At 55.7% G+C, this 22,627-nt stretch overlaps 6 protein-coding genes across 6 annotated transcripts; 5 read left to right on the top strand and 1 right to left on the bottom strand.

Annotated features, from left to right (window-relative positions):
• Positions 1-64: 64 nt before the first annotated feature.
• On the top strand, positions 65-3,957 carry CABS01_06646 (patched sphingolipid transporter; the record flags this gene model as incomplete). Its single annotated transcript, XM_060540011.1, has 2 exons — positions 65-331; positions 394-3,957. The coding sequence occupies 2 exons, from the start codon at positions 65-67 to the stop codon at positions 3,955-3,957; spliced, it is 3,831 nt and encodes a 1,276-aa protein (XP_060403695.1).
• A 3,034-nt stretch (positions 3,958-6,991) lies between these two features.
• Positions 6,992-11,010, top strand: CABS01_06647 (viral A-type inclusion protein repeat domain-containing protein; the record flags this gene model as incomplete). Its single annotated transcript, XM_060540012.1, has 3 exons — positions 6,992-10,600; positions 10,661-10,804; positions 10,876-11,010. The coding sequence occupies 3 exons, from the start codon at positions 6,992-6,994 to the stop codon at positions 11,008-11,010; spliced, it is 3,888 nt and encodes a 1,295-aa protein (XP_060403696.1).
• Positions 11,011-14,011: 3,001 nt separating this feature from the next.
• Positions 14,012-15,768, top strand: CABS01_06648 (uncharacterized protein; the record flags this gene model as incomplete). Its single annotated transcript, XM_060540013.1, has 4 exons — positions 14,012-14,560; positions 14,622-14,745; positions 14,829-14,947; positions 15,022-15,768. 4 exons carry the CDS (start codon positions 14,012-14,014, stop codon positions 15,766-15,768), a joined length of 1,539 nt encoding a protein of 512 aa, XP_060403697.1.
• Positions 15,769-16,196: 428 nt separating this feature from the next.
• Positions 16,197-18,005, bottom strand: CABS01_06649 (cytochrome P450; the record flags this gene model as incomplete). Its single annotated transcript, XM_060540014.1, has 4 exons — positions 16,197-16,331; positions 16,391-17,218; positions 17,279-17,641; positions 17,694-18,005. The coding sequence occupies 4 exons, from the start codon at positions 18,003-18,005 to the stop codon at positions 16,197-16,199; spliced, it is 1,638 nt and encodes a 545-aa protein (XP_060403698.1).
• A 1,178-nt stretch (positions 18,006-19,183) lies between these two features.
• Positions 19,184-19,676, top strand: CABS01_06650 (uncharacterized protein; the record flags this gene model as incomplete). The annotated part of the gene is made up of 2 exons (XM_060540015.1): positions 19,184-19,327; positions 19,446-19,676. The coding sequence occupies 2 exons, from the start codon at positions 19,184-19,186 to the stop codon at positions 19,674-19,676; spliced, it is 375 nt and encodes a 124-aa protein (XP_060403699.1).
• Positions 19,677-22,078: 2,402 nt separating this feature from the next.
• On the top strand, positions 22,079-22,492 carry CABS01_06651 (uncharacterized protein; the record flags this gene model as incomplete). Its single annotated transcript, XM_060540016.1, has 1 exon — positions 22,079-22,492. A coding segment is annotated over one exon (414 nt), but the record flags the coding sequence as incomplete, so codon positions are not given.
• Positions 22,493-22,627: the final 135 nt, after the last annotated feature.

Below are 22,627 nucleotides of genomic sequence, written 5' to 3' on the forward strand. Positions count from 1 at the left end.
CTTCAGCACACTACTCTACCAGGAACCCGGTCCTAGCCGCTGAGCGGCATACACCAAGCCCACGATGACGCTATTGAAGCTGCTCGGAGCTGGCGGCCTGTTGCTGGCTTCCCTGAGCAGCACTGTTGCAGCAGAGCCCTTTACGCCAAAACATGAAGCCGGACGATGTGCCATGCGCGGCCACTGCGGCTCCAAGAGCTTCTTTGGCAAGCAGCTGCCCTGCCCTGACAATGGTCTGGCTACGGACCCCGACGAAGACCTGCGAAAGCAGATTGTCGACCTTTGTGGCGCTAAATGGAACTCTGGTCCGGTTTGCTGCGATGCTGAACAGGTACGTTATAGGCTTCAAACACTTGGCTGCTGTTCATCTTACTGATGTGTGCTGCTCAACAGGTCAAATCGCTCGCCTCCGAGCTCGGCACCCCGAACCAGATCGTTTCTTCCTGCCCGGCCTGCAAGGACAACTTCTTCAACTTGTTCTGTACCTTCACATGCTCTCCCGATCAGTCCCTATTCTTAAACATCACAAAGACCCAAGAGAAGAACAAGAAGACTATGGTCACAGAGCTGGACCAGCTCATCTCAAAGGAATATGGAACTGGATTCTTCGACAGTTGCAAGGAGGTCAAGTTCGGTCCATCCAACTCTAGGGCCATTGACTTTATCGGAGGTGGCGCAAAGAACTACTCCCAGCTGCTCAAGTTCCTGGGAGACGAGAAGGTCATTGGATCGCCCTTCCAGATCAACTTCCCCACCGAGTACACCGAGCCAGGCATGGCCCCTCGCGACATGACCCCGAAGAAGTGCAATGACGAGGACCCCAACTACCGCTGCGCTTGTGTCGATTGTCCTGCTGTCTGCCCGGAGCTCCCGGCCGTCTCGAAGCCTGGCGAATGCCATGTTGGTCTTTTACCCTGTCTCTCGTTTGCGGCCATCTTCACCTACAGCATCCTCTTGTTCGCTGCCATCGCAGCCGTTGTCGGACACGTTGTGTGGAGACGCCGTGCCAAGAGAGAGAGTGAGCGCCTCCGACTCCTGCAAGATGCGTCTCCCAGCGACGATGAGGATGAGGGTGATCTGGTCCAAAATGGGGCCATGTTCGATAGACCTCAGAGATACTACAAGATCAATACCTGGTGCGACGCGGCCTTCAGCAAGCTCGGTCACGCAGCGGCGCGCTACCAAGGAATCACGATTGGTGTCACGCTCATCGTCGTCATCATTCTCAGTGCCGGTTGGGTCAGGTTCGACCTCGAGAAAGACCCTGCGCGTCTATGGGTTAGCCCCACGTCTCCTGCTGCTCAGGAAAAGGCTTTCTTTGACGAGCAGTTTGGTCCATTTTACCGCGCCGAAAAGGCCTTTTTGGTCAACGACCAGCACTCCAGCGGCCCAGCCCCCGTTCTCAGCTACGATACGCTGATCTGGTGGATGGGTGTCGAAAAGAGCGTCAAGCAGCTGAAGGGCCCCAAGTTTGGCGCGACCCTCAATGACATCTGCTTAAAGCCTACCGGAACCTCCTGCGTTGTCCAGTCAGTGGCGACCTACTTTGGCGACGAGCCCTCCCTTGTTGGCAAGAATGACTGGGAGGATCAACTGCGGCAGTGCGCAAAGTCCCCCGTCGAGTGTCGTCCTGATTTCGGTCTTCCTCTCGAGCCGAACATGATTCTAGGCGGTTACGAGGACGATCCCGCTGCTGCTCATGCGATGACTGTCACCTGGGTCGTCCAAAATGCTGTGGAAGGTAGCCCGGCCGTTGAGCGTGCCATGGACTGGGAGGTTGCGCTTCGCGACCGCCTTCTCGAGGTTCAGCAGGAAGCTTCGGACCGAGGGCTTCGACTTTCCTTCTCTACCGAGATCAGCTTGGAACAGGAGTTGAACAAGTCAACCAACACCGATGCCAAGATCGTCGTCATCAGCTACATCATCATGTTCCTCTACGCCTCTCTTGCCCTCGGATCTACCACGCTGTCATTCCGGGATATGATCAGGAACCCAGCCGTGGCTTTGGTCCAGTCCAAGTTCTCACTCGGCGTTGTTGGCATTCTAATTGTCCTCATGTCCATTAGCGCCTCTATCGGTCTGTTCTCCTGGTTCGGGCTCAAGGCGACGCTCATCATTGCCGAGGTCATTCCCTTCATCGTTCTTGCCGTCGGTGTTGACAACATTTTCCTCATCGTTCACGAGTTTGAGCGCGTCAACGTGAGCCACCCTGACGAGATGGTCGAGGAGCGTATTGCCAAAGCCCTGGGACGAATGGGTCCGTCGATTCTTCTCTCAGCTATGACCGAAGTTGTCGCTTTTGCTCTCGGAACGTTCGTAGGTATGCCCGCGGTGCGCAATTTTGCCGCCTATGCCGCTGGTGCTGTCTTCATCAACGCCATTCTTCAGATCACGCTCTTCATTTCAGTTCTCGCCATGAACCAGATTCGCGTGGAGGACCACAGGGCAGACTGCATCCCCTGCCTGCAGGTCAAGGCAGCTCGCGTCCACCTGAGTGGCGGAAACGGCAATGCCAACGCGCGGTTCTACGAAGTCCCGGAAGAGAGCTGGCTGCAGCAGTTCATCCGTCGTACATACGCACCGGCCATTCTCGCAAAGCAGGCCAAGGCAATCATTATCGCCATCTTCTTGGGTCTGTTTGCCGCTGGAATCGCACTTATTCCCGAGGTGCAACTTGGCCTGGACCAGCGCGTTGCCATTCCCGACGGCTCCTATCTCATCCCCTACTTCAACGATCTTTACAAATACATGGAGACCGGTCCTCCTGTCTACTTTGTCACCCGAGAGTTCAACGCGACTGCGCGCAAGAACCAACGCGAGATCTGCGCAAGATTCACCACCTGCGACCAATTCTCCCTCTCCAACATCCTGGAGGGTGAGCGCAAGAGACCCGATGTCTCATACATTTCATCGCCTGCTGCCAGCTGGATCGATGACTTCTTCTTGTGGCTTAACCCTGATCTTGGCGATTCGTGCTGTGTTGAGAACGGCAAGGCATGCTTTGCTGATCGCAACCCGCCATGGAATATCACCCTGTCCGGTATGCCCCAGGACGGTGAGTTCGTTCACTACCTCGAGAAGTTCCTCAAGGCGCCTACCAATGACGACTGCCCGCTCGGTGGACAAGCATCGTATGGTAATGCGGTGGTGGTCGACTCGGAGAAGGACACCATCCCCGCCAGTCATTTCAGAACGATGCATACCCCGTTGCGCAGCCAGGATGACTTCATCAACGCCATGTCGGCAGCCCGAAGAATCGCGTCCGACATTACAAAGTCAACGGGTGTTGAGGTTTTCCCCTACAGTCTTTTCTACATCTTCTTTGACCAGTACGCCAGCATCGTCTCGCTCACAGGAGCTCTTCTCGGTTCGGCTGTGGCAATCATCTTTGTCATTGCGTCCATCCTTCTGGGATCTCTCATGACGGCGCTGGTCGTCACCGTCACAGTCTGCATGACCGTTGTCGATATTATCGGAGCAATGGCGGTCTTCGGCGTGTCACTCAACGCCGTGTCGCTCGTCAACCTGATCATCTGCGTCGGTATCGGCGTGGAGTTCTGCGCGCATATTGCGAGGGCGTTCATGTTCCCGTCGCGCACCGTCATGGAGCGCGCCAAGAACCGCTTCCGTGGCCGTGATGCCCGCGCCTGGACTGCTTTGGTCAACGTTGGAGCCTCCGTCTTCTCTGGTATCACCGTCACCAAGCTTCTCGGAGTGTTCGTGCTGGCATTTACGAGGTCAAAGATCTTTGAGATCTACTACTTCCGAGTGTGGCTGTCTCTGGTTGTTTTCGCAGGCACTCACGCTCTCATCTTCCTCCCTGTTGCTCTCAGCTTATTTGGAGGAGAGGGATACGTTGACCCCGAGAGCGAGGGCGGCATCGAGGAGGATCTTGCCAGCCGTAGATACCGGGCTCTCGTCCCGGACGAGGAGACTGATTCGGACGATGACTATTAGAATGATCATGGCTTTACCTAGGTTTTGTAATACTAGTGTTGGGAGTAAATAAAGTGGGATTTTGCATTTCATCCAAGTGTGCCTTTTTTTTGACATGATCTTTGGTAAAGTTCATGATGGATTTTTCCCAATCACGCTTGTCCGTTGTAGGACGTGTTAGTTAGGGGCATGGGCAATTCGACAGCCAATGCCGTTAGGCACCCTGGCTGTCTAGGCAAATCTGCAAGTATTACTTTGATCGTACTTTTGTTGAAGAACCGGAGGCTGGGCATCTTGAATGGCAATCCATGGGAATGCGTGTAGCTGGTGTGACTACAAGGCGAAATAGCAAGCCTGACGTGTGGACACATCGCGGTGCCACCAACGGCGATGTGCCACATCGGCGGGCGGGAAGTGGAAGTGGATTGCGGTGACATGGTTTGACAGCGCATCATGCCCATTGGGTGTGGGTTGGGCTGTAGCGCGGGGTGGTGGTACCATTATCGCTGGTGTTCGTTCATCGTTCATGATCTACGGATGGCATCTCAGCGTCTGTGGACTGAGATGCGAGACATTGGGCTTAGTTATTGCGTTGAACTTGTTGAAGCTGGAACTGTCGAAGGCTGTATAAGTAAGTGTACCTACCTATTTTAGGGGTCCAAAACCCAGAAGAGCGCTCAGTTTCCATCCCATGCGTATCCTTCATACCAAAAGTGATATGGAGACTTTATGGTCACGAGAGAAGCCAGAAATTTTTCAGACGAAGAAAACTCCCCCCTACGGTGGCTCTGTACCTTTGTACTCGGACATAGATGACAGTTCTGTAATACGAAGAGGGAAATACAATCAAACCAAAAAAGTAACCGGGGCTCTGGGAGGGGAGCTTCACCTGAGGGTCAAATTTCCGTATAATAAATTGGCGGGTTTTTCTTGTCGCTCGTGCCCCTTTGCGACTCGTAACTTTTGTAAGGGTCTCGTTGTCTCTACGGAGTACGCCGCAAAGAACAAGCACAAGACGCGTTCCTCTTCTAGCAGAGGCCGCGGCGCGTGAGATGGACCGGATGGTTGATAGCTAGTCAGGCTAGTTCAGGGGTTCGTTGATGATGGCCTCGGTATTGGGGGATTGGTGATGGGCAGCCTTATTATTCACAGCGTTCCTACCTCTGCAAGTGTACAAAACACTGCAGCCTCAACTGTGTTGCCCTCTCGTCCATGAGTTGTTCAACTCCATTGTCTTCCGGACCCTCTCCCTCTCATCTGATACTCAGCCACTGGGCCTGGCCTTGCTGGAAGGAAGGGACAGTAGGACTGGACTGTCCGACTCAGTCAATGCCATACCTGCGCCGATCCCGCGAGCCAGAGGTCTTGTGACGCCGTTTGGGCGCTGGACGAATGGAAATGAGTTATACAGAGGTTGCATAAAGATGATGGAACAGGCGCTTCCTGGGGCCGAGATTTGGGGGGGAATAGAAATGTTTGGAACGTGGAGAGAGACGCAAAAGATACGTAGCTACAGCCTGTCCGTACAGGTAAGGTACTTATGGTGGAGAACGTGTTGAAGCCAATTGGACGCGCCCATGTCCTTTCAGCGAATGACAGGTGCGGAAAAGGGGGGCCCACTGCCCGAGCTCCCGAAGCGAGAGCCGCCCGCTGTCAGCACTGTCCACTGGTTGGCTCATCTCTGAGAGCTCAGGACCAGAGGTACCTTATCGCTGGTGCTGGCTGTCAGGGGTAAGGTACCGACCGCTAAACTTGTTTCCTCTTCCCGAGACGAGAAGCTTGGGAAAACAGAGAAACAGAACGATAGAGCCTGAGGGCCATGGGGCAATGCCGTGAGAGGTTCCCAGGAGCCATGTTCAGGCATCTGTTCGCGAGTAGTCCTGCATACGTATTTTGGGTGGCTTCCGCCCAATGTTCTGGCCTGGCTTGTAGACGTCTTGCTGTTCTCGTCGGGTGTCAGTGCTTCAGACAGCGCTGGGGATGCATCCTCTGCCTTGAGTTACCTTGGTTAGTGCAGCGCCTGTGCCGGGCATGCATACATTGGATCGTCTCTAGGTAGAGCCTAGTCAGAAGTAGGTACCTCATTCTACGCTTGGCTTGAGATGATGGTGGGAAAAGGGTCCTGTCTGTGATCTGAGGTACCTCACGGGCACAAGAGTACGGAGTACTTGAAGCTTATGACTGATTGTTGGACATGGCCAGCGTCGTCTCCAGCGTCTCCATGTCCCCCATGTTGCTCCATCCGCCAATCTCGAAGCAACCCTTTTTTTTTTTTTTCTCTCTTACGGAGTACTGCGTAAATCCTCTACCAGGAGTCCAGGACCCATGGCCTTACCTAATTAGACACCTCACCTTTCTCTACCTCACCCAAAGGTACCGGCTCAATTCCTTCCTGTGCCTTCGGTCCAGCAATCTCCCAGCTCCCAATTCCTCTTCAACCCCCTCTCTCACACCTCTGTCCAGCTCTTTCGCCACTGTTCAGAGCTTCTCAACTTGTAGATATCACGACGGCATTTCCGTGTCGTTTCGTGCGTCATTTGCACTCTTGTTTCGGCTTCCCTTTCAACTATTTTGTTCCCATCGTTCTGTTGATTTCCCCCGCGGTGAAAGTTTAAGCTTTCCCAAACAAGGAAAGTCAAGCGGCAAGGAGAAGGGGAAAAGGATAAGAAGTAAAGAAGAAGAAAAAAAAAGGAGACGACCAAGCAAGACACTACCGCGTACGACGTGTCGCAAGGTAAGTCACAACAACCAAGCACCAAATTCATCCTTCTCCGACCTCAATTGTCGTCTTTTGAGAGCTCAATGCAGCTCTGCATAACCATCCCAGAGACCTTACCACCCCAGGAATGCTGGAATGCTGTGGCTCCCTCCACAATGTTGCTCTTCCGCCTACTTCCCTCCTTCGTCTCTCCCAATTCCTGCAGCTACCCGAGATTCCTTCCCCAGTACTTCCTCATGAACTGCCTTAGCTGACCTGGATAACGCGCAAGCAGAACTACCCGAACGACGACACCCTCTCCTCCTCCCGAACGTCCTACCACCATCGTCCACAATCATGTCCGACGCCGGTAGCTTCGAGGTCGTCCAGCACGACGAGGCCCCCAAGCCCGCCGCCGCTGCTGCCACCACCTCGCCGAGCACAAAGTCCACCGCCTCAGCTGCCTCTTCCCTGAAGAAGCCCGCTTCGAGCTCTGGAACCACCGCCGCTGCCCGCCGCCCGACGACGTCCACCTCGAGCACCGGAAAGCCTGCGAGCACCACCTCCTCCACTACTTCTCGTGTCGCCGGCGGCCTGACCAAGCCTCCTACCCGTCCCCCCGGAAGCAGCTCCAGCACTGCCAGCAGCACCGTCCGCAAGCCCGCGAGCACCTCCTCCACGGCCACCCACCGCTCGCGACCCAGTGTATCCGCCTCCGAGGACGAATCCAAGAGGACAGCCCGCCGTACCTCCACTGTTCCCAGCAGCAGTGCCGCCTCCCCGAGCAAGGAGAGAAGGACTTCCACCCTTGGTACCGCCACGGCCGCCGCCAGGAAACCTGCCAGCTCCACCAGCAGCTCGTCCGCCGCTCCGCGACTCTCCTCGACGACATCGCGCACCCCGAACTCGGTAGCCCCGCGTCCCTCCTCGATCAGCTCCCGCTCCTCCGCGGCCACCAGTACCGGCGCCGTTGCCGAGGCCAAGAAGCGCCTGTCCACCGCCTCCACCTCCACCACCTCCTCCGCCGCTCCCAGACGCTCCATCCGCCCCGATTCGTCCGGCGCCTCCGAGGCCCTTGGAAAGGAGGTCGAGTCTCTCAAGGCCCAGCTCACCGAGAAGGAGACCCAGCTCGCGGACAAGGAGTCGCAACTGAACGAGCTCAAGACACAGGTCCAGCAGACCCAGGACAAGCTCACCCAGTACACCGACGGGGTGAACAGAGATGCCGTTCAGGTGAGGAACGCCGTGTACAACATCCAAAAGGCCCACCAGGACCAGGTTACCGAGTTGAAGGCTAAGCAGACGGAGCTCGAGAACCAGGTGGATGAGGCCAATGAACATCTAATGGCCACCGATGCTGACTACGAGAAACAGCAGAGCGACTACACTGAGGCTGTTGCCGCCAAGGAAGCCGCCGAGGCCGAGCTTGCCTCGATGAAGCAGTCCCTCGAAACGCTCCAAGCGGAGCACGACGAGAAGCTCAAGGAAAGCGAGTCCGCCCTGGCCAAGGCCTCGGAGGAGCACGCCGCCAAGCTTGAGGAGCTGCAGAGCTCCCTGACGGACCAGCACAAGTCTGCTATTGACGCTCTTGAGGCCAAGCACAGCGAGGCGCTCAGCCAGGGCCAGTCCGCCTCCGCCGACAACGAGGAAGCGCTGTCCAAGATGAAGGACAGCCACGAGACCGCCATCGCCGAGCTCCAGAAGAAGATTGACGAGCTCACCGCCTCCCAAACCGAGCTCGAGGCCGCTCACGAGAGCAAGGTCTCTGCCGAGGTCGAATCGCACAACACCAAGCTCGCCGCTGTTGAGGGCGAGATCGCCGAGCTCAAGACCAAGCTTGAGACTGCCGAGAAGACAGCAGAGCAAGCCAAGGCTGACCTCGACGCCAAGACGGCTGAGCTGGCCGAGGTCCAGGCCAACGTCGCCGACCTGGAGAGCAAGCTTGCGGCTGCTGAGACCGACGTTGCGAAGGCCAAGGAGGAGGCTCTCGAGTTCCAGAAGCAGATTGACAGCATCAAGGAGGAGATCACTGCCAAGGACGAGGCCCTGGAGAAGGCCAAGGCGGAGCACTCTGCCCAGGTCAAGAAGCACGACGCCGAGCTCAAGCAGATTTCCCAGGACTACGAGGAGGAGATTGAGTCCCTCAAGGGAGACGCCTTCTTCAAGCGCAAGTTCCAGGATCTCGAGGTCAAGCACACCGAGCTCGAGACTGAGCATGGCGACCTGAAGACCAAGCACACCGAGCTGGAATCGCAGCATAGTGACCTGACCAAAAAGCACGGCGAGCTGGAGTCGAAGCACACCGAGCTAACCACCAAGCACGGCGAACTCGAGACCCAACATGGCGATCTTTCCAAGAGCCTCGCTGACGGCACCGAGACAAGCACCAAGGCTCTCGAGGCGGCCAAGGCTGAGCTTGCCGCCGCTGTTGCTGCCCTGGAAGCACGGGAGGCCGAGCACCAAAAGGCGCTCAACGCCATTCGCGCTAGCCATGCTGAGGAACTGGAGGGCGCCAAGAGCGGAGCTTCTGCCGACAAGGATGCTCAGCTTGCCGAGCTCCAGAGCCTCAAGGACAGTCATGCGAAGCAACTGGAGATTCTCAAGGCCGACAGCGAAGCCAGCCTTGCCAAGGAGCTTGAGGCTCTCAAGGCCTCTCACTCGGAAGTTGTCGAGGCTCTCCACGCGGAGACTGCCGGCGACAAGGAGAAGCTGCTCGCCGAGATCGCTGCCGAGAGAGAGAAGGCCCTGGCGGAGAGCACTGGCAACAAGGAAGAGCTTCTTGCTGCCCACAAGGAGGAGCTCGAGTCCATCACCAAGAAATTGCGTGCCGATCACGAAGCCGAGCTCGCTGAGCTCAAGGAGAAACTGGCGAGCTCTCACGAGGCTGAGCTCGAGGAGGTCAAGACTAAGCTACAGCAGTCGCACCAGGCTGGAATCGAGGAGGCCAAGGCCAAGCTTGCCGAGGCCCACCAGGCCGAGCTGGCTGCCGCGAAGCAGGCTAGCGACAGCGCGCACACCGAGGAGCTCTCTACCCTCAAGCTTCAGCTCGACGAGGCCCTGACCCGCATCCGCGAGACCGAGACTTCGAGCGCGGCTGCTCTTGCCGAGGCCAAGAGAAACCTCGACGACTCTCACTCGGCCGAGGTTGAGAAGCTCATCTCCAGCCACGCCGAGCAGCTTGAGGCACTGAAGCAGCAGAGCTCCTCTGGAGCCCGGGCTGAGCTCGAAGAGATCAACAAGGCTCACTCCAAGGTTGTGGAGGAGCTGACTAGCCAGTATGAGACCAGAAACGAGTCGCTTGCCAAAGAGATTGAGAAGATCTCGGCCGATGCCTCCAAGCTCGAATCTGCCCTCCAGGCTGCCAAGGAATCCGTTGCCCAGGCGGAGGCTGACAAGACCAAGACCCAAGCTAGCGCGGCCGAGCTCGAGGCTGCTCTCTCCGCTGCCAAGGACTCCATCAAAAAGGCCGAGACGGAGAAGGCCAGTCTCGAGGAAGAGCTCGGCGAGCTCGGTGCCATGATCTCGGTTGAGAAGATGGCGCGCGCCGAGGCTGAAGCGGCTCTCGATGCCGTCAAGAACAAGACGCCCGACACTGCTGAGGCGGACAACCTCCGTGAACAACTGAACAACACCAAGAAGGGGCTTGAGCAGGAGCTCACTGTAGTGCAAAAGAGCCTCACCATTGCCAAGCAGGAGGTCGAGGATGTCAAGGAGGACCTGCTGCTCGCGCAAAAGGAGCTTGAGGCATCTCAGTTTGAGGCCGACAAGCAGCTCAAGACCTACAAGGCCGACTACGAGGAGCTCAACGACACAATGACCAAGATTGTGGAGGAGGAGCAGGCCAAGCGCAGAGCGCTGGAGGAGCAGGTTGAGAGCCTGAGAAAGTCATTGGCCGACAAGGAGAAGGGCGTTGAGGAGTTCCAGGCGCAACTCAAGGTCAAGGATGCCGAGATTGCAGAGGCCAAGGTACGTTTTTTTGGTTCTTGTTACGTGCGGCTCGGGCGAACTATCACTAACACGATGCAGGCCAACGCATCGGCTGCCAAGCCTAAGGGACTTGCGGCCAGCAGATTTGCCGTTGGCGACGACGAAGACGACGAGGCGGACGGCTCAGCGGCCAAGCCCGCGGAAGGTGAGGAAGAAGACCATTCCTCCGAGGCACTAGCTGTGGTGCGAACGCCCTGCTTGATGCTCCCTTTGTTTGGAGAGATGGGACAAGAATGCTAATTCGGGATTCGCAGCTACAACGAGCTAGAGTCAACGCGAACCAGATCCACAATATGGACCGCGACATGCAGGAGAAGAACCTGGCCATGCTGGAGTCCATTACAGATTTCCAGCAATCACCGCACCTCAATAACAACAATAACAACTAGATACTGCCCAGCACACTTTCCAAAGAAAGACGGGCAACTCATGGACAGGATTAAAAAAGGCAAAAATGTCTGGGTTGGCTAGTAGGCTTGTCACCGGCCTGACAACTCCCGCAACACAACGCAACGCAAGGCTCGTTGGCCGCTTCTCCTCGCCCACCCCGCCTGGTCGGGATCGAGGTTTCTTGTTTTAATACACAGCACGGGGGTTTTTACATTGTTTGGCGCGTCTAGTTGAAAGGGCAAAAAAGCATTGCACTTGCTCGACTACAGACGCGCTGGCAACGGAAAGGGAAAAGAAGTGCTTGTTTTGCGTACTGATACTCAAATTGATCTGCAGGAGATGGATAGAGAGAATGGGGAGAGACAGCCGACTGTTGTCGTGCTGTAGGTGCTGCTGCTGCTGTGCTGTGTAGCGTGTCAGAATAGTTTGGCATGCGGTTGAGTGAGTGTATGTGTGTAATTGTTTGGAGGAATTTGCGTGTGACGGGACGAGGTAGCAATGGACGATACCCCCTTTTTCCTCTTGCAAGCCCAAATTTGCCAGTTCCCAACTTTTCCCGAGCCCGAGGGTCTCCATCGCCGGCGCTGTAACTTTTTGTCTTGGAAATTGAGTTGCCGTGACTGGTGATGTTGCCGTCGGCCATCACACCATGGCTTACGAACTTACGGTCCGCGGAAGCGCTATCCGTACTTCCTCGTGGTAATTAGACTGGGCACCAGGAACCCCCGAAGTGAGTCGAGAGTGTGCGGGTTCCTGATCCGATTTTCCACAATCCAGGTCCCGTAGATTTCAGGGCCCAGGCTCTGCCATGAATTCATAACTTTGGTAGTTAACCATGTCTAGACAAAGCCACGAGGTGGCCGTGGTGGCAGTGTTACGAAAGCTGCGAAATGGGTAGTGCCGCGTGCTTGCTCCGGTCTCCCGCGGGCCGGCTTAGGCTCCCTGCTAAGCAATACTAGTTAGCCTACGAAGTAGTGGTTTCCATGGTTGACGCGGCTCGTGGAGGAGGGGGCTAAGGTTGGACTTGGTTAGTCGCCGTGAGTATCCGTAGTGTTGAAGATTGCTGTGGCCCCCTTTTTTCTCCCTCTGGTGGGCTTTCTTTCTTGTCTTTACCATTCCTTGAGAACGGACCGAGGTTGTGGTTCGTCGTGATGAGGTGATGTGAGGTGAGGTGGCCTGGGATATGGTGATGCGCCACGGAGGCCACGGAGGCTTTCGTCAGCGGCCTGGGCCCGGGTGGAGGTGGGATACCTAGGTTTGCTTTGCTTTGCTTTTGGCCGCTGAGTAAAGCTGTTTCCTGGTGTCATGATCCCCATCATTCGTCAGATCTCTTGCCTTCTGTCTCTTCTCAGTCTCCCCGCCTTCCGATCTACGGATACCTACGGTCCACGGAGTACATCAAAGCTGTTTGGTTTCACGGGATGCGGGCGGGCGGGCGGCACAGAAAACAACTGTAACACACAACAACATTGGCATGCCACACGGTACGGCATTCTTTTGACGCAGAAACACTCCAACTGCTGCAGAGACATGAATCGCATCTGCCCAATCACGGGAACAGAAATTGCGCGGGACAGTGGGGGAGGGAGGGGTCGTCGCGCAGCGCCGGGTGGAGGATTAGCTGATGGTGGATGGGTGGATTTTCTGCCTCTCTTTACTCCCCTCTTCTGTCTTGATCCCGTGGAGAATAAGTGAGAGTAAGGTGACTTCGTTCCAAGACGCGATGAAACTACAAGCTGTGTCCTGTTTTTCTTATTTAACACGGAATTGCCGTTGAAATTTCTACAACTAGCCGTTGGAAACATCGCATTGGATCCTCTTTTGCTTTGACCTCGTACTTCTTTTGTTATCCACATTTCTCATCTACCGAAAGGCAATTGTCGTTCGATTCTTGCATTCCAAAGGATTGTTAGCGGGAGAAGATCTCTCTCTCTCGGGGGGTCTCTTCTGCTGTTCTATTCCCCTTGGGACCTTTTCGGAAGCTTATCCGGCTTAAGCTTGCTTTGATAGCAAACAAACCCAAGACCGCATTTCTCTATTCCGCCGAACCCTTTTACCTCAATCTGGATTCTGGACCAGCCGCATATTACATAGGGAGAGTCAGGACGCGCCGACACGGTGCCAAAAACCCCCCCCAGCTGGGGAGCTCCAGTCGGCACAGGTCTAGACAGGGCCCCATTCCTACTAGCAAGCGCAAGCGAGGCGTGCGAAGCCTGCGAGTGTTACGCAGACTGGCAGGCTTATCCAAGCTGCTCGTAACACCTCGTTTGATTTGATAACGACTAGCGTACAAACGTGAAAGAGCTGGGCCAGCGGGCTTGCGAAATCGCAGAAATCCTCGACTTAGGACAGCGAGATAAACAAACAGCTCTCGGAAAGGCCATATAAGAGGGGCAGAGGGCGGACAGTATTTAGGGCTTTTGAGGCGCCGCGCTGTTTCCTTCAGCTGAAAGATTGATTTACCTACGTTACTGCTCCAGTTCGAGTTCAAATCAATCCATCGAGACCGGAGACGATACAAACTACGGCTTCCTCCCTTTAAGCCTACATAAGCCTACATATCTACGCCCGCCAAAGCTCAGCTTGCATATACTAGACTCGACGCCTTCTTCTTACTTGGCCCTTTGAGTCTTTGTCAGGCAACCCGCGCCCGCGAAACCGGGTTCAGCTCCAGATTTCCCGGGAATACCAAGGCCCGATCCGTTGTCTCAATATCACAAGCTTCAAGCCGCAACAATACCTACCTGACTGGTAGAGCAACATTAAGGGGAAACCAGCAAAAGAAAGAGATCTTGATCGAAGAGAACCAAGACGGGACGGAAATTAGAGCAAGACGCCATCATTCTTTCACCCAGGACGGAAACACCCGGTCCTATCTGAATTCAGCTCCCCCGCGATCTACCTACCTTACTAGACGACTCTTATAACACCCCCAACCCGCAGATCCTGCCTCGTCCCCCCCGAGAAGTCGACTCAATGAGAATCCCTCGACTCGCAAAGATGCAGGCGGAGCAGCAACAGCAATCTTCCTCCCCATCCCCGGCCGCCACGCCGCTCCCAATCCTCTACGCAGAAGACACCCCCTTCTCGGAATACTCCACCGCAGTCTGGGGCCGCGTCTTCAACGCCCGCCGCGACTTTTCCCGGCGCCCGGCCGCCGTCGTCACCGCCACGCGCAAAGCCCACGTCGTCGAGGCCGTCAAGATTGCAAACGAAAAGGGGTGGCGCGTGAGCGTTCGCTCGGGGGGGCACTCGTGGGCCGCGTGGTCTGTTCGCGATGAGGCGCTGCTGATTGATTTGGGGAGTATGGGTAAAGGTGTTGCGGGCAGCGGCAACGAGGATGGCATCGCGTATGATTCCAAGACGGGCATTGTCAGTGTTGCGCCGGCGAGGACGGGGAGGGAGGTGAATGGGTTTCTGGCTGGGCAGATTGGCGGGCCTGGGGATGATAGTATTGAGGGGATGGGCAGGTTTTTCCCTGGTGGTCATTGTCCTGATGTTGGGCTCGGTGGGTTTTTGTTGCAGGGTGGTATGGGGTGGAATTGCAAGGTGAGTTTGTTCGGCCTGGGATGTCGAATTCTTGAAAAGGGAGGAACTGACAAAAAGACAGAACTGGGGCTGGGCGTGTGAGAATATCGTCGCCATTGAGGTTGTCACGGCCGATGGACGGGAGCTCCGCTGCTCCGAGACGGAGAACGCCGACCTCTTTTGGGCCGCGCGCGGCGCCGGACCGGGTACGTGACTTCCGGCCGACCCCTTCGCCTTCCCCGACTCATCGGGGGATAGAGAAGAAGACTTGGCTAACGACTTACAATAGGCTTCCCTGCCGTCGTCACCCGCTTCCACCTCCGCACCCGCCCCCTGACGGGCATGTTCCAGTCCCTCTACTTTTACTCCCTCGACCGCTTCGAGGAGATTCTGAACTGGGTGATCAAGGTAAGCCCTCTCTGACCCGTCTACGCCTCATCCTCTCCTGACATTTCACGCAACAACCACTAACACAACAACAGATCTCCCCAAAAGCCTCCCCAGAACTCGAAATCGTCCTCCTGGCCCTCACACCACCAGGCCAAACCACCCCGCAAATCATGGCAAACTTCGTCTCCTTCTCCGCGAACCCGGAAGCCCTCATCCCCCTCCACTCCTCCCACCCCTCCCGCCCCCTCGCCACCGTCTTCGCCACCCCGACCTCCCTCCCGCAGCAGTACGTCGACCAGGACGCCTCCAACCCGCCCGCCCACCGCTACATATCCGAAAACGCCTACGTCTCCAACGACGCCAACGTGCCCAAGGTCCTCAAGAAGGCGTTCACCGAGCTGCCCACGCCGCAGTCGTTTGCGCTGTACTTCTCCATGAATCCTTGCTCTCGGCGCGCGCAGCAGACTGCCGGCGAGACGCCGTCGTCGGCCAACGGCACCAGCAACGGCGCGGCAAAGACCATGCCCGACATGGCGCTCAGCATGCAGTCGGACCACTACTTCGCCCTCTACACAGTCTACCCGGACGCCGAGGACGACGAGCGGTGCCAGGGCTGGGTGAGCGACATCATGGCCGGCGTCGAGAGGCACGCGTCGGGCTCGTATCTCGGTGACGCCGACTTCCGGTACCGCAGGACAAAGTTCTGGGGCGACGAGCAGGGCAAGAGGCTGATGGACGTGCGCAGGGTGTGGGATCCCAAGGGGCGGATCGCGGGGTACTTGGATACCGAGGATGAGAGTGGAGTTGAAGGGTTGAAGAATGAGTTTGAGTGGGCTTGAGTGAGCCCGGTTCTCAGACTCTCTTTTCTTCTTGTTAATGGTGTTTGTTTTTCTTCTTTTTTGCTTGGGCGTCGAGATGGATGCATATATACCTGTTGCCGAAAGATATCCTGTTCGAAGATTGCATTTACCTAAAAGGAGAAGGGGCCTATCGGATACGAAATGGTGTATATAAAGACGTGGAAGAAGGGAGTTGGGTTAGGTCTCCGCTGCTTGTTCTCAGTAGAACAAGACCTGTTGCCGAAATACATCCTGTAAAAAAAACTCACGAAATGATGCAGATATAGGTGCATGTCAGAAATAATATGGTATAAACAATTTCTGATTTTTTTTTTTGGTTTTTGATATCTTTACTTCTATAGTGTTCATCCACGTCGTCAATCTCGTCAACAACCATGGTCCATCTACAACAACACCTCACGTAGTCTCTATGACTCAACCTTCTCGTTGGTACTGTCTTTGGTAATGATATCCCTCCTGGAAAACTTGGCCTGGAAGTTGTTCTGCTTGACGAACCACGCGTTGACCAGCTCCCACTCTTGGCTCGGGTCCTTGAAGGAAATCTAGTCATTGTCAGTATCGGCAGTCCTCTCTTTACAACAGCAAAGTGTTGCAAACTTACGTCGAATCTCCTGAGCAAGCTCGGAATGACCTTGTAAATCTCCAACAGACTAATGTTCTTTCCGATACACGTCCGGCTGCCCATGCCAAACTGGAACATGTGCCCGTTCATCTCCTTGATCCTCTTCTCCTCCGCCGCGGCATCCTTGCCCTCCTCCGGCAACCAACGCTCCGGGCGGTAGGTATCGACATCCTCACCCCAAATCTCTGGTCGGCGGTGAATAATCCACGCGCTGCAGCCCACAATCGTGCCGCCCTTGACAAAGTGGCCCGCAATCTCGGCGCCCTGGTCAGGGACGATGCGCTCCAGCGGCAGACCGGCGGCCGGGTGCATGCGGAAGGCCTCCTTGACACATGCATCGAGATACACGAGCTTCTGGGCCTCAGTCCACGTCACCAGTCCCGTCTCGTTATCACTGAAGCCGCCCTCCCGCGCAAACGTATCCAGCTCGTCCCTCAACCGCGTCAGCGCCGTCGGGGTCCGGAGAAGGTAGTAGAAGACGGCAGCCAGGCTGATGGCGGTGGTCTCGGAGCCGGCAAAGGCCATGCTGACGGCCATGGTCTGGACGAGGATGTCGGACATGAACTCGGGGCGGGCCTCGCGCGCGGCCAGGAACTTGGAGAGGAGGTCGGGCTGCTCGGCGAGCTTCTTGCCCGAGGTGACGGGGAGGAGGGGTTCCTTGCCGTCGAGCTCGGGGAGGCGCTCGGCCATGCGGTCGCGGGCGAAGCGGGCTACGGGGAAGGTGGCGTCGATGAAGCCCCATTGGGAGAGCTTCAGGTAGATTGGGTTCTTAAGGAGCAGGAGATCGAGGAAGGGGATTTGGCCAATCTTCGGACATGTTAGCTAGTTGTCTTGGAGTAGCTCCAGTGATACTCTGGATGGACTTACCGGTGCGACATAGAGGAACAGCTTGCCCAGGTAGGCCACAATTCCATCAATGTCCTCATTCTTCTCGATGAAGCCGTGGCGCTTGCTGTAGGTGATCTCTCCAATGACGTCGAATGCGTAGAACTGCAACCACGTGGTGAAGTCACATCCCTCGGGGTTTCCAGCAAACAGCTTCTCCGTCTGAGAGAGGAAGAGCTTCGTCGTGTTGTCGACAAAGGGCTCATACTGGACCAAGGCGGACATGGAGAAGGCCGAGTTGACGCAACGACGGAACTGAGAGTGGAAGTCATTGTTTGTCGTGCTAAAAAGGGACTCGAGCCTGAAGCCCTTGGCAATAGACTGTTGGACGATATAAAAGTCGGACTTAGACGGTTAGTTGCTGTATATGTTGTGAAGATAACCATATGGACTCTACCTTTACGAAGCCCTTGTTCAGGCCGTAGATGCTCTTCAAAGCAGCTGGGTCGGCAAAGGAGAGAGTGTTGGGGCCGAGACGGACGACGTCACCATATTTTGCGTGCAACTTTTGATGTGTAACCTCTGGACGGCAGCCCTTTACATCGAAGAAGCGCCACCAGTCTGTTAATGAGGCCAGGAAGGGTCCTGGGTACTTGTTGAGGCCATTGTTATAGCGGTTCTTCACCAGCCAGGCTACAATAAGTGACAGGCCTATTGAGAGCCAGTGCTGTGCGAAAGTCTCTAGTATCGTTTCTGTAATGCCGTGCATCTTGACTGAGGTTGTGTTGTCATGAGACGGAGCTTGGCCGTTGAGTATAACAAAACGCAGCGAGAAAGGTCTTGGTGGCGGCACCCTCGGTATAAGAAGACTGTAAGGTAAACCTCCAAGCGGGTGGATCCAAGTTGATGTAGCCGGGCGTGAAATGGAATTCCCGATTCAGGTACCGAAGTGCAATTTACCCTGTTTCTATGTTGGGATGTGTCGACCGGATCCTATGGGGCTTACAGGAAGAGGTATGCGAGGGGGCATGCCGTATGGTCGACGTGCAGGTCCTGCGGACTGTGCCTCGGCGGGGTGGAGTCAAGGAGGAACAGGCGTCACGTCGAGATGGCAGATGCGCTTAGCTTTTTCGTGTTATGTGTGTGTGTGTGTGTGTCTGGTTTTGGGGCGGCAGGTCGGCAAGTAAATTATTGGGAACCTCTCGGCGATCTATGGGCACCGCCAGTAATGTAGCCAAGACGAGACGGCACCGCGTAACTGCAAGGTAGGACGAAGCTCGGAGAGTAGTAAGTGGAGGGGGGAAGGGAATGGGGGCAACTGAGAAGAGCCTAGGAGGATGGCTAGGAGCTTGAGAAGGTTTCCAACCCTTGACGAGGTATCCTCTGCCTACGGATACCTAGTGTCTGACTATGAATACCTTAGTCTCCACGGCCGAGGGGAAGAGCGTTGGACATTCGGCGCAGAGTCTCGTGCGAGATGAGACAAGACAAGACAAGAGGGCGGGAACAGAATAAAGTTAGAATTTCGCAAGGGTGTTTGCGCTTCTGGGATATGGGTTGGGGGACTGGCGGATCCGAAGTGGAAAAAATGTGGAAAAATTGGAGAGAACCTAGGAACTCGGGGGAGACAAGAAGGCGGTAATGGTAGGCGCCGTGCCGAAGGGTGAGGCGGCGGCGAGAGAGGGAAAGGTGTCACAGACTCGCTGTTGCAAGATAAAGCCACACGGAAGAGGCTGGAAGAACACGAAGATGAGTGAGGATAGTCGACGCCGAGAGGTGCCGTTCGGGGTGACCAGGACTAGGACTGTACCAATCGTCCGGCGTTCAAGGCCACGCGATTTCGGAAGACGAAGACGTTGACGATTACACTCATCACTAATCGTGGTGTACTAGAATCGTGTGCTAAACAGTAGCTCGGTAGACGGGTCGTTGGCTGGTCGTTTGAAGATGGAGCGAGTCGTCCGGTCCAACAAGAGAGCAGAAGTCGGACAGTGTGACAAGTCCAAGAGGGAGGCAAACATCAGCAGAGAGTGTGGCCCCAAAGGCGCCGGCGTCTGTTTCCAGAGCCGTAGCCGTGGCCGTATACTAGAGGTTAGACGGAAAGAAGCAGCCCATCGAATCGCCCCCAGACGACCAGAGGAAATCAAGACTTCAGACTTCAAGATACGCGGACGGGGTACTTTGTACAGGTGGGAGCCCCCAACGTCATGTCCTGGGAAAGAGAGAAGACGAGAGCAAATGGAATGCCACACCTTACGCAGCAAGCTCTTCGACGCTAGCTCGGGTCTCAGGTACCGCAGCTTGCGGTGGCCACTCAGAGGCTCGCAGAATGACACCGGCGGGATGTTCTGGTGTGAGTGGTACAGCATGTCCAGCTCCCACTTGGCGCGCGAGGGATTTCCAGCCAAGTCATGAGAGATCCTGGGGTAGGAGCCTGTAGGCTGTAGCCTGTAGGGGTGAGGGACCCTAGTTCAAGCCCGCCGTCCGTCGTCTTTGGTGCCTATGGTGAGAGAGAGAGTGTGTGTGTGACCGCTGCCGAAGGGACCGAGCCGGATGATGCTCTGAGCAACGAGTCACGGCAGGTCGTCGCTGTCATTGTCATCATTCATGTTGCGCCATCATGGTCCTCCTCCACCGGGGGGTCGCACTCGCAGCGAGACAGATCAGCTTGTCAACCAGAGCTGGAATGAGGGGCTCGATTGCCTGCCGAAGCAGCCTCAACGTCAACGCTCGTGTTGGCAAGGACACGGACACCCACAAGACAGAATGAGGTCTGCGAGGAAGAGTTACCGCCAAAGCACCCCCCCCCCCCCCCAGCCCAGATGGAGGTGATGGAGGGGTGGTGGACACCTTGGTCAGGATGCTGAAGGTTAGTCATGAGTGATGGAATCTTCGGCAGATGCATTTCTCATATTTCTGTCGAGAACTCGAGGGCCCTCGTCCCAAGTGCGGGCACTCGCCTAACCGTACCTTACTGCTCACTGAAAGCGTTGGCCCCGAGGATACGATCCTGATCGAGAACAGAGAGCGCTGATTCGGGTTATCCGAGGCTTGGCTGGACTCGTATGATATCCAGACGCATTACTGCCGCATCAGAACGAACCCCGCGAGACTCGAGAGACAAGGCACGTCGGAGGCGGAAGAGGTGCAGAAGAGAGCTATGCAGAAACGGGAAGATGGAGCCGCCTCCCCCATGTCTGCTTTCGATGCTCTACGGAGTGGTCAATTGCTCGACCGACTGCTCAGTGCTCCAGGCTCCGGAGCACTCCTCAAGGCATCCCGTCAGCTGCAAGTTGCAGCATTCTGTCGGCGGTAAGCTGCGCAACTCTCAAGACATCGGGCGGCGCGCCGACCCACCGTTGGGGTACCTTATCTGCGGGGGAGGGGCCCCGTAGGATGCTGGAAACAGGCATGACATGGCCAAGGCATCTGGTGGGGGGCACGGCAGTTGTAAATGCGCTCACTTGCTCTGTCAGACTCTCTCCCTCTCTCTCTTTCACTGTGAGTCTCACTCTCACTCTCATTCTCGGTCTCACTCATGGCTGCTGTTTCAAGAACCCATGGTCTCGATCTTGGTCTTGTTTTGGGTCTGGACAGCCTCAAGCAAATACAGTAGAGCCATACTCTCCCTAATTAGAAGTCCTTTGTTCACAAATCCTCGGCCTACCAGGCCATGATACCGACCCATTCCTGCTATCCATACATAGGAAATATGTCCAGTCCCCTTTGTCAACGTGTCTCACTCCTTTGGCTCGCCGACATCGCCGAGACGGGCGAAAGAACAAGAAATGTTTGACTCCATTACTGATCATGAACTCATAATTCCATAGCAATCAGAGACATCCAAGCTCGACTTCGATCCGACTTTCATTTGCCGACTTTCTGGCCCGGAGTCCATCCCAACTCCCGTAGTCCAAGACATCACAGGGCTCCACGTATGGGGTTGATCCATGGAGAACCCCTTCCCTACCAACGCAGTAGCCTTCTTGGTCCCTGACGCAGCGTCGCTTGGAATGAGACGTGATTGGTGCCGGGGCGACGGTCAAACGCTTTCGGCCCCGAAAGGAGGGAGAGACAGGCGCCGGACCCTCCCCTTCATGCCATGATACCTTGTTTTCACCGCAGACACGGAGCCTTCACAAGCACGAGCTTGTGGAAACGACATGCTCGTATGGACACTCCCTAGCGAAGCGAACGGCACAGTTGCGATCTTCGTACGCGTATGAGCCTTTCTCCAAGCTTCGGCCTCGGCGCCCATTAATCCTCCGCCCCCCGAATAGCCCGGCTTCTCTCGGCCCTCTCATCGGCCCTCTCGTCGGAGTCTCCTGTACTCATCCAGCAGTTCTGGAACCTCCTCCCCCAACCACGTGCCGCATACCCGCTCCCGCCCCGGACACCTGGCTTCACTGACAACTCAAGGGTTCCCCGCACATGCATCGCCCAGTGACGCCTTACCGCCGCAAGGATTAGGTACCATAAAGGCATAGTAGCCGAGGGATGGCATATTGTATTAGGTATCTGAGATGTGGTTGGGTTACAGCACATGAGCTTGACGTCTTGTTGCTTCTTCGAACAGTGTCGCAAAAAGAAAGTTCTTGCCCGTTTGTGCAGATTTGAGGCGTTTCCAGTCAGGAACGACCCGGCGAAAGAACTCCAAAATGGTACAAAACACCACAAACAGTGCATATTTACATCACACCGAGTGAAGATACTTGTTACACCAAAGAGTGGAAAACCAACCCAGAGTTGGACTGTTTTACCGCCCAGTTCTAGACTGTCAGACTGAAGCTGGAACAGAAGTTAGAAACACTAACTACAGGCCTCAATACTGTACACTAACCAGTGACTCAACCCGGTTCTAAAACAAGTAGCCTCGAGATTCAGTTTTCCTCGGCAAATGATCCGGCCAGCTCTGTTGATCGCTCTAAAGCCCAAAAGCCAAAAATAGGGCCGTCGTCTGGATCCAACTTCCCCTACCGTGTTAGCACAGTAGACCAACCTTCCATCTCACGTGTCGAAGGCCGAAAGAACCGCACGCTTGTGCGCCGTCGCGCCGCCCTAAATGCTACCCCAGTGGCCTATGCCATCGTTCGCGAGGGAAAGTCGCCGGTTCGGCGGTTCATAGTAAAACAGATCATGTATTCCATAGTGTCTCTAGTGTCAAGGAATTCGAATCTCCTAGTTCAAGGGCTCATGAATGAGGAATGTCTCTTGGATGTTAGCGAGCTGAACTATTCCCTTGTTTTTTTTTTTTAACTCCAGCTCGTTACTCTCACTCGCTCCAAGTAAGTCAAGCGATTTCTCGCTCTCCGAATCGAAACCAGACACATCTCTCAATGTCTAATCTCACTATACGAGGAAGAGAGACCGAGAAGGCTGTCTGCAGTTGAC

This window comes from Colletotrichum abscissum (genome assembly GCF_030869225.1).
Source record: "Colletotrichum abscissum strain IMI 504890 chromosome Unknown Scaffold_14.1, whole genome shotgun sequence".
NCBI lineage: Eukaryota > Fungi > Ascomycota > Sordariomycetes > Glomerellales > Glomerellaceae > Colletotrichum > Colletotrichum abscissum.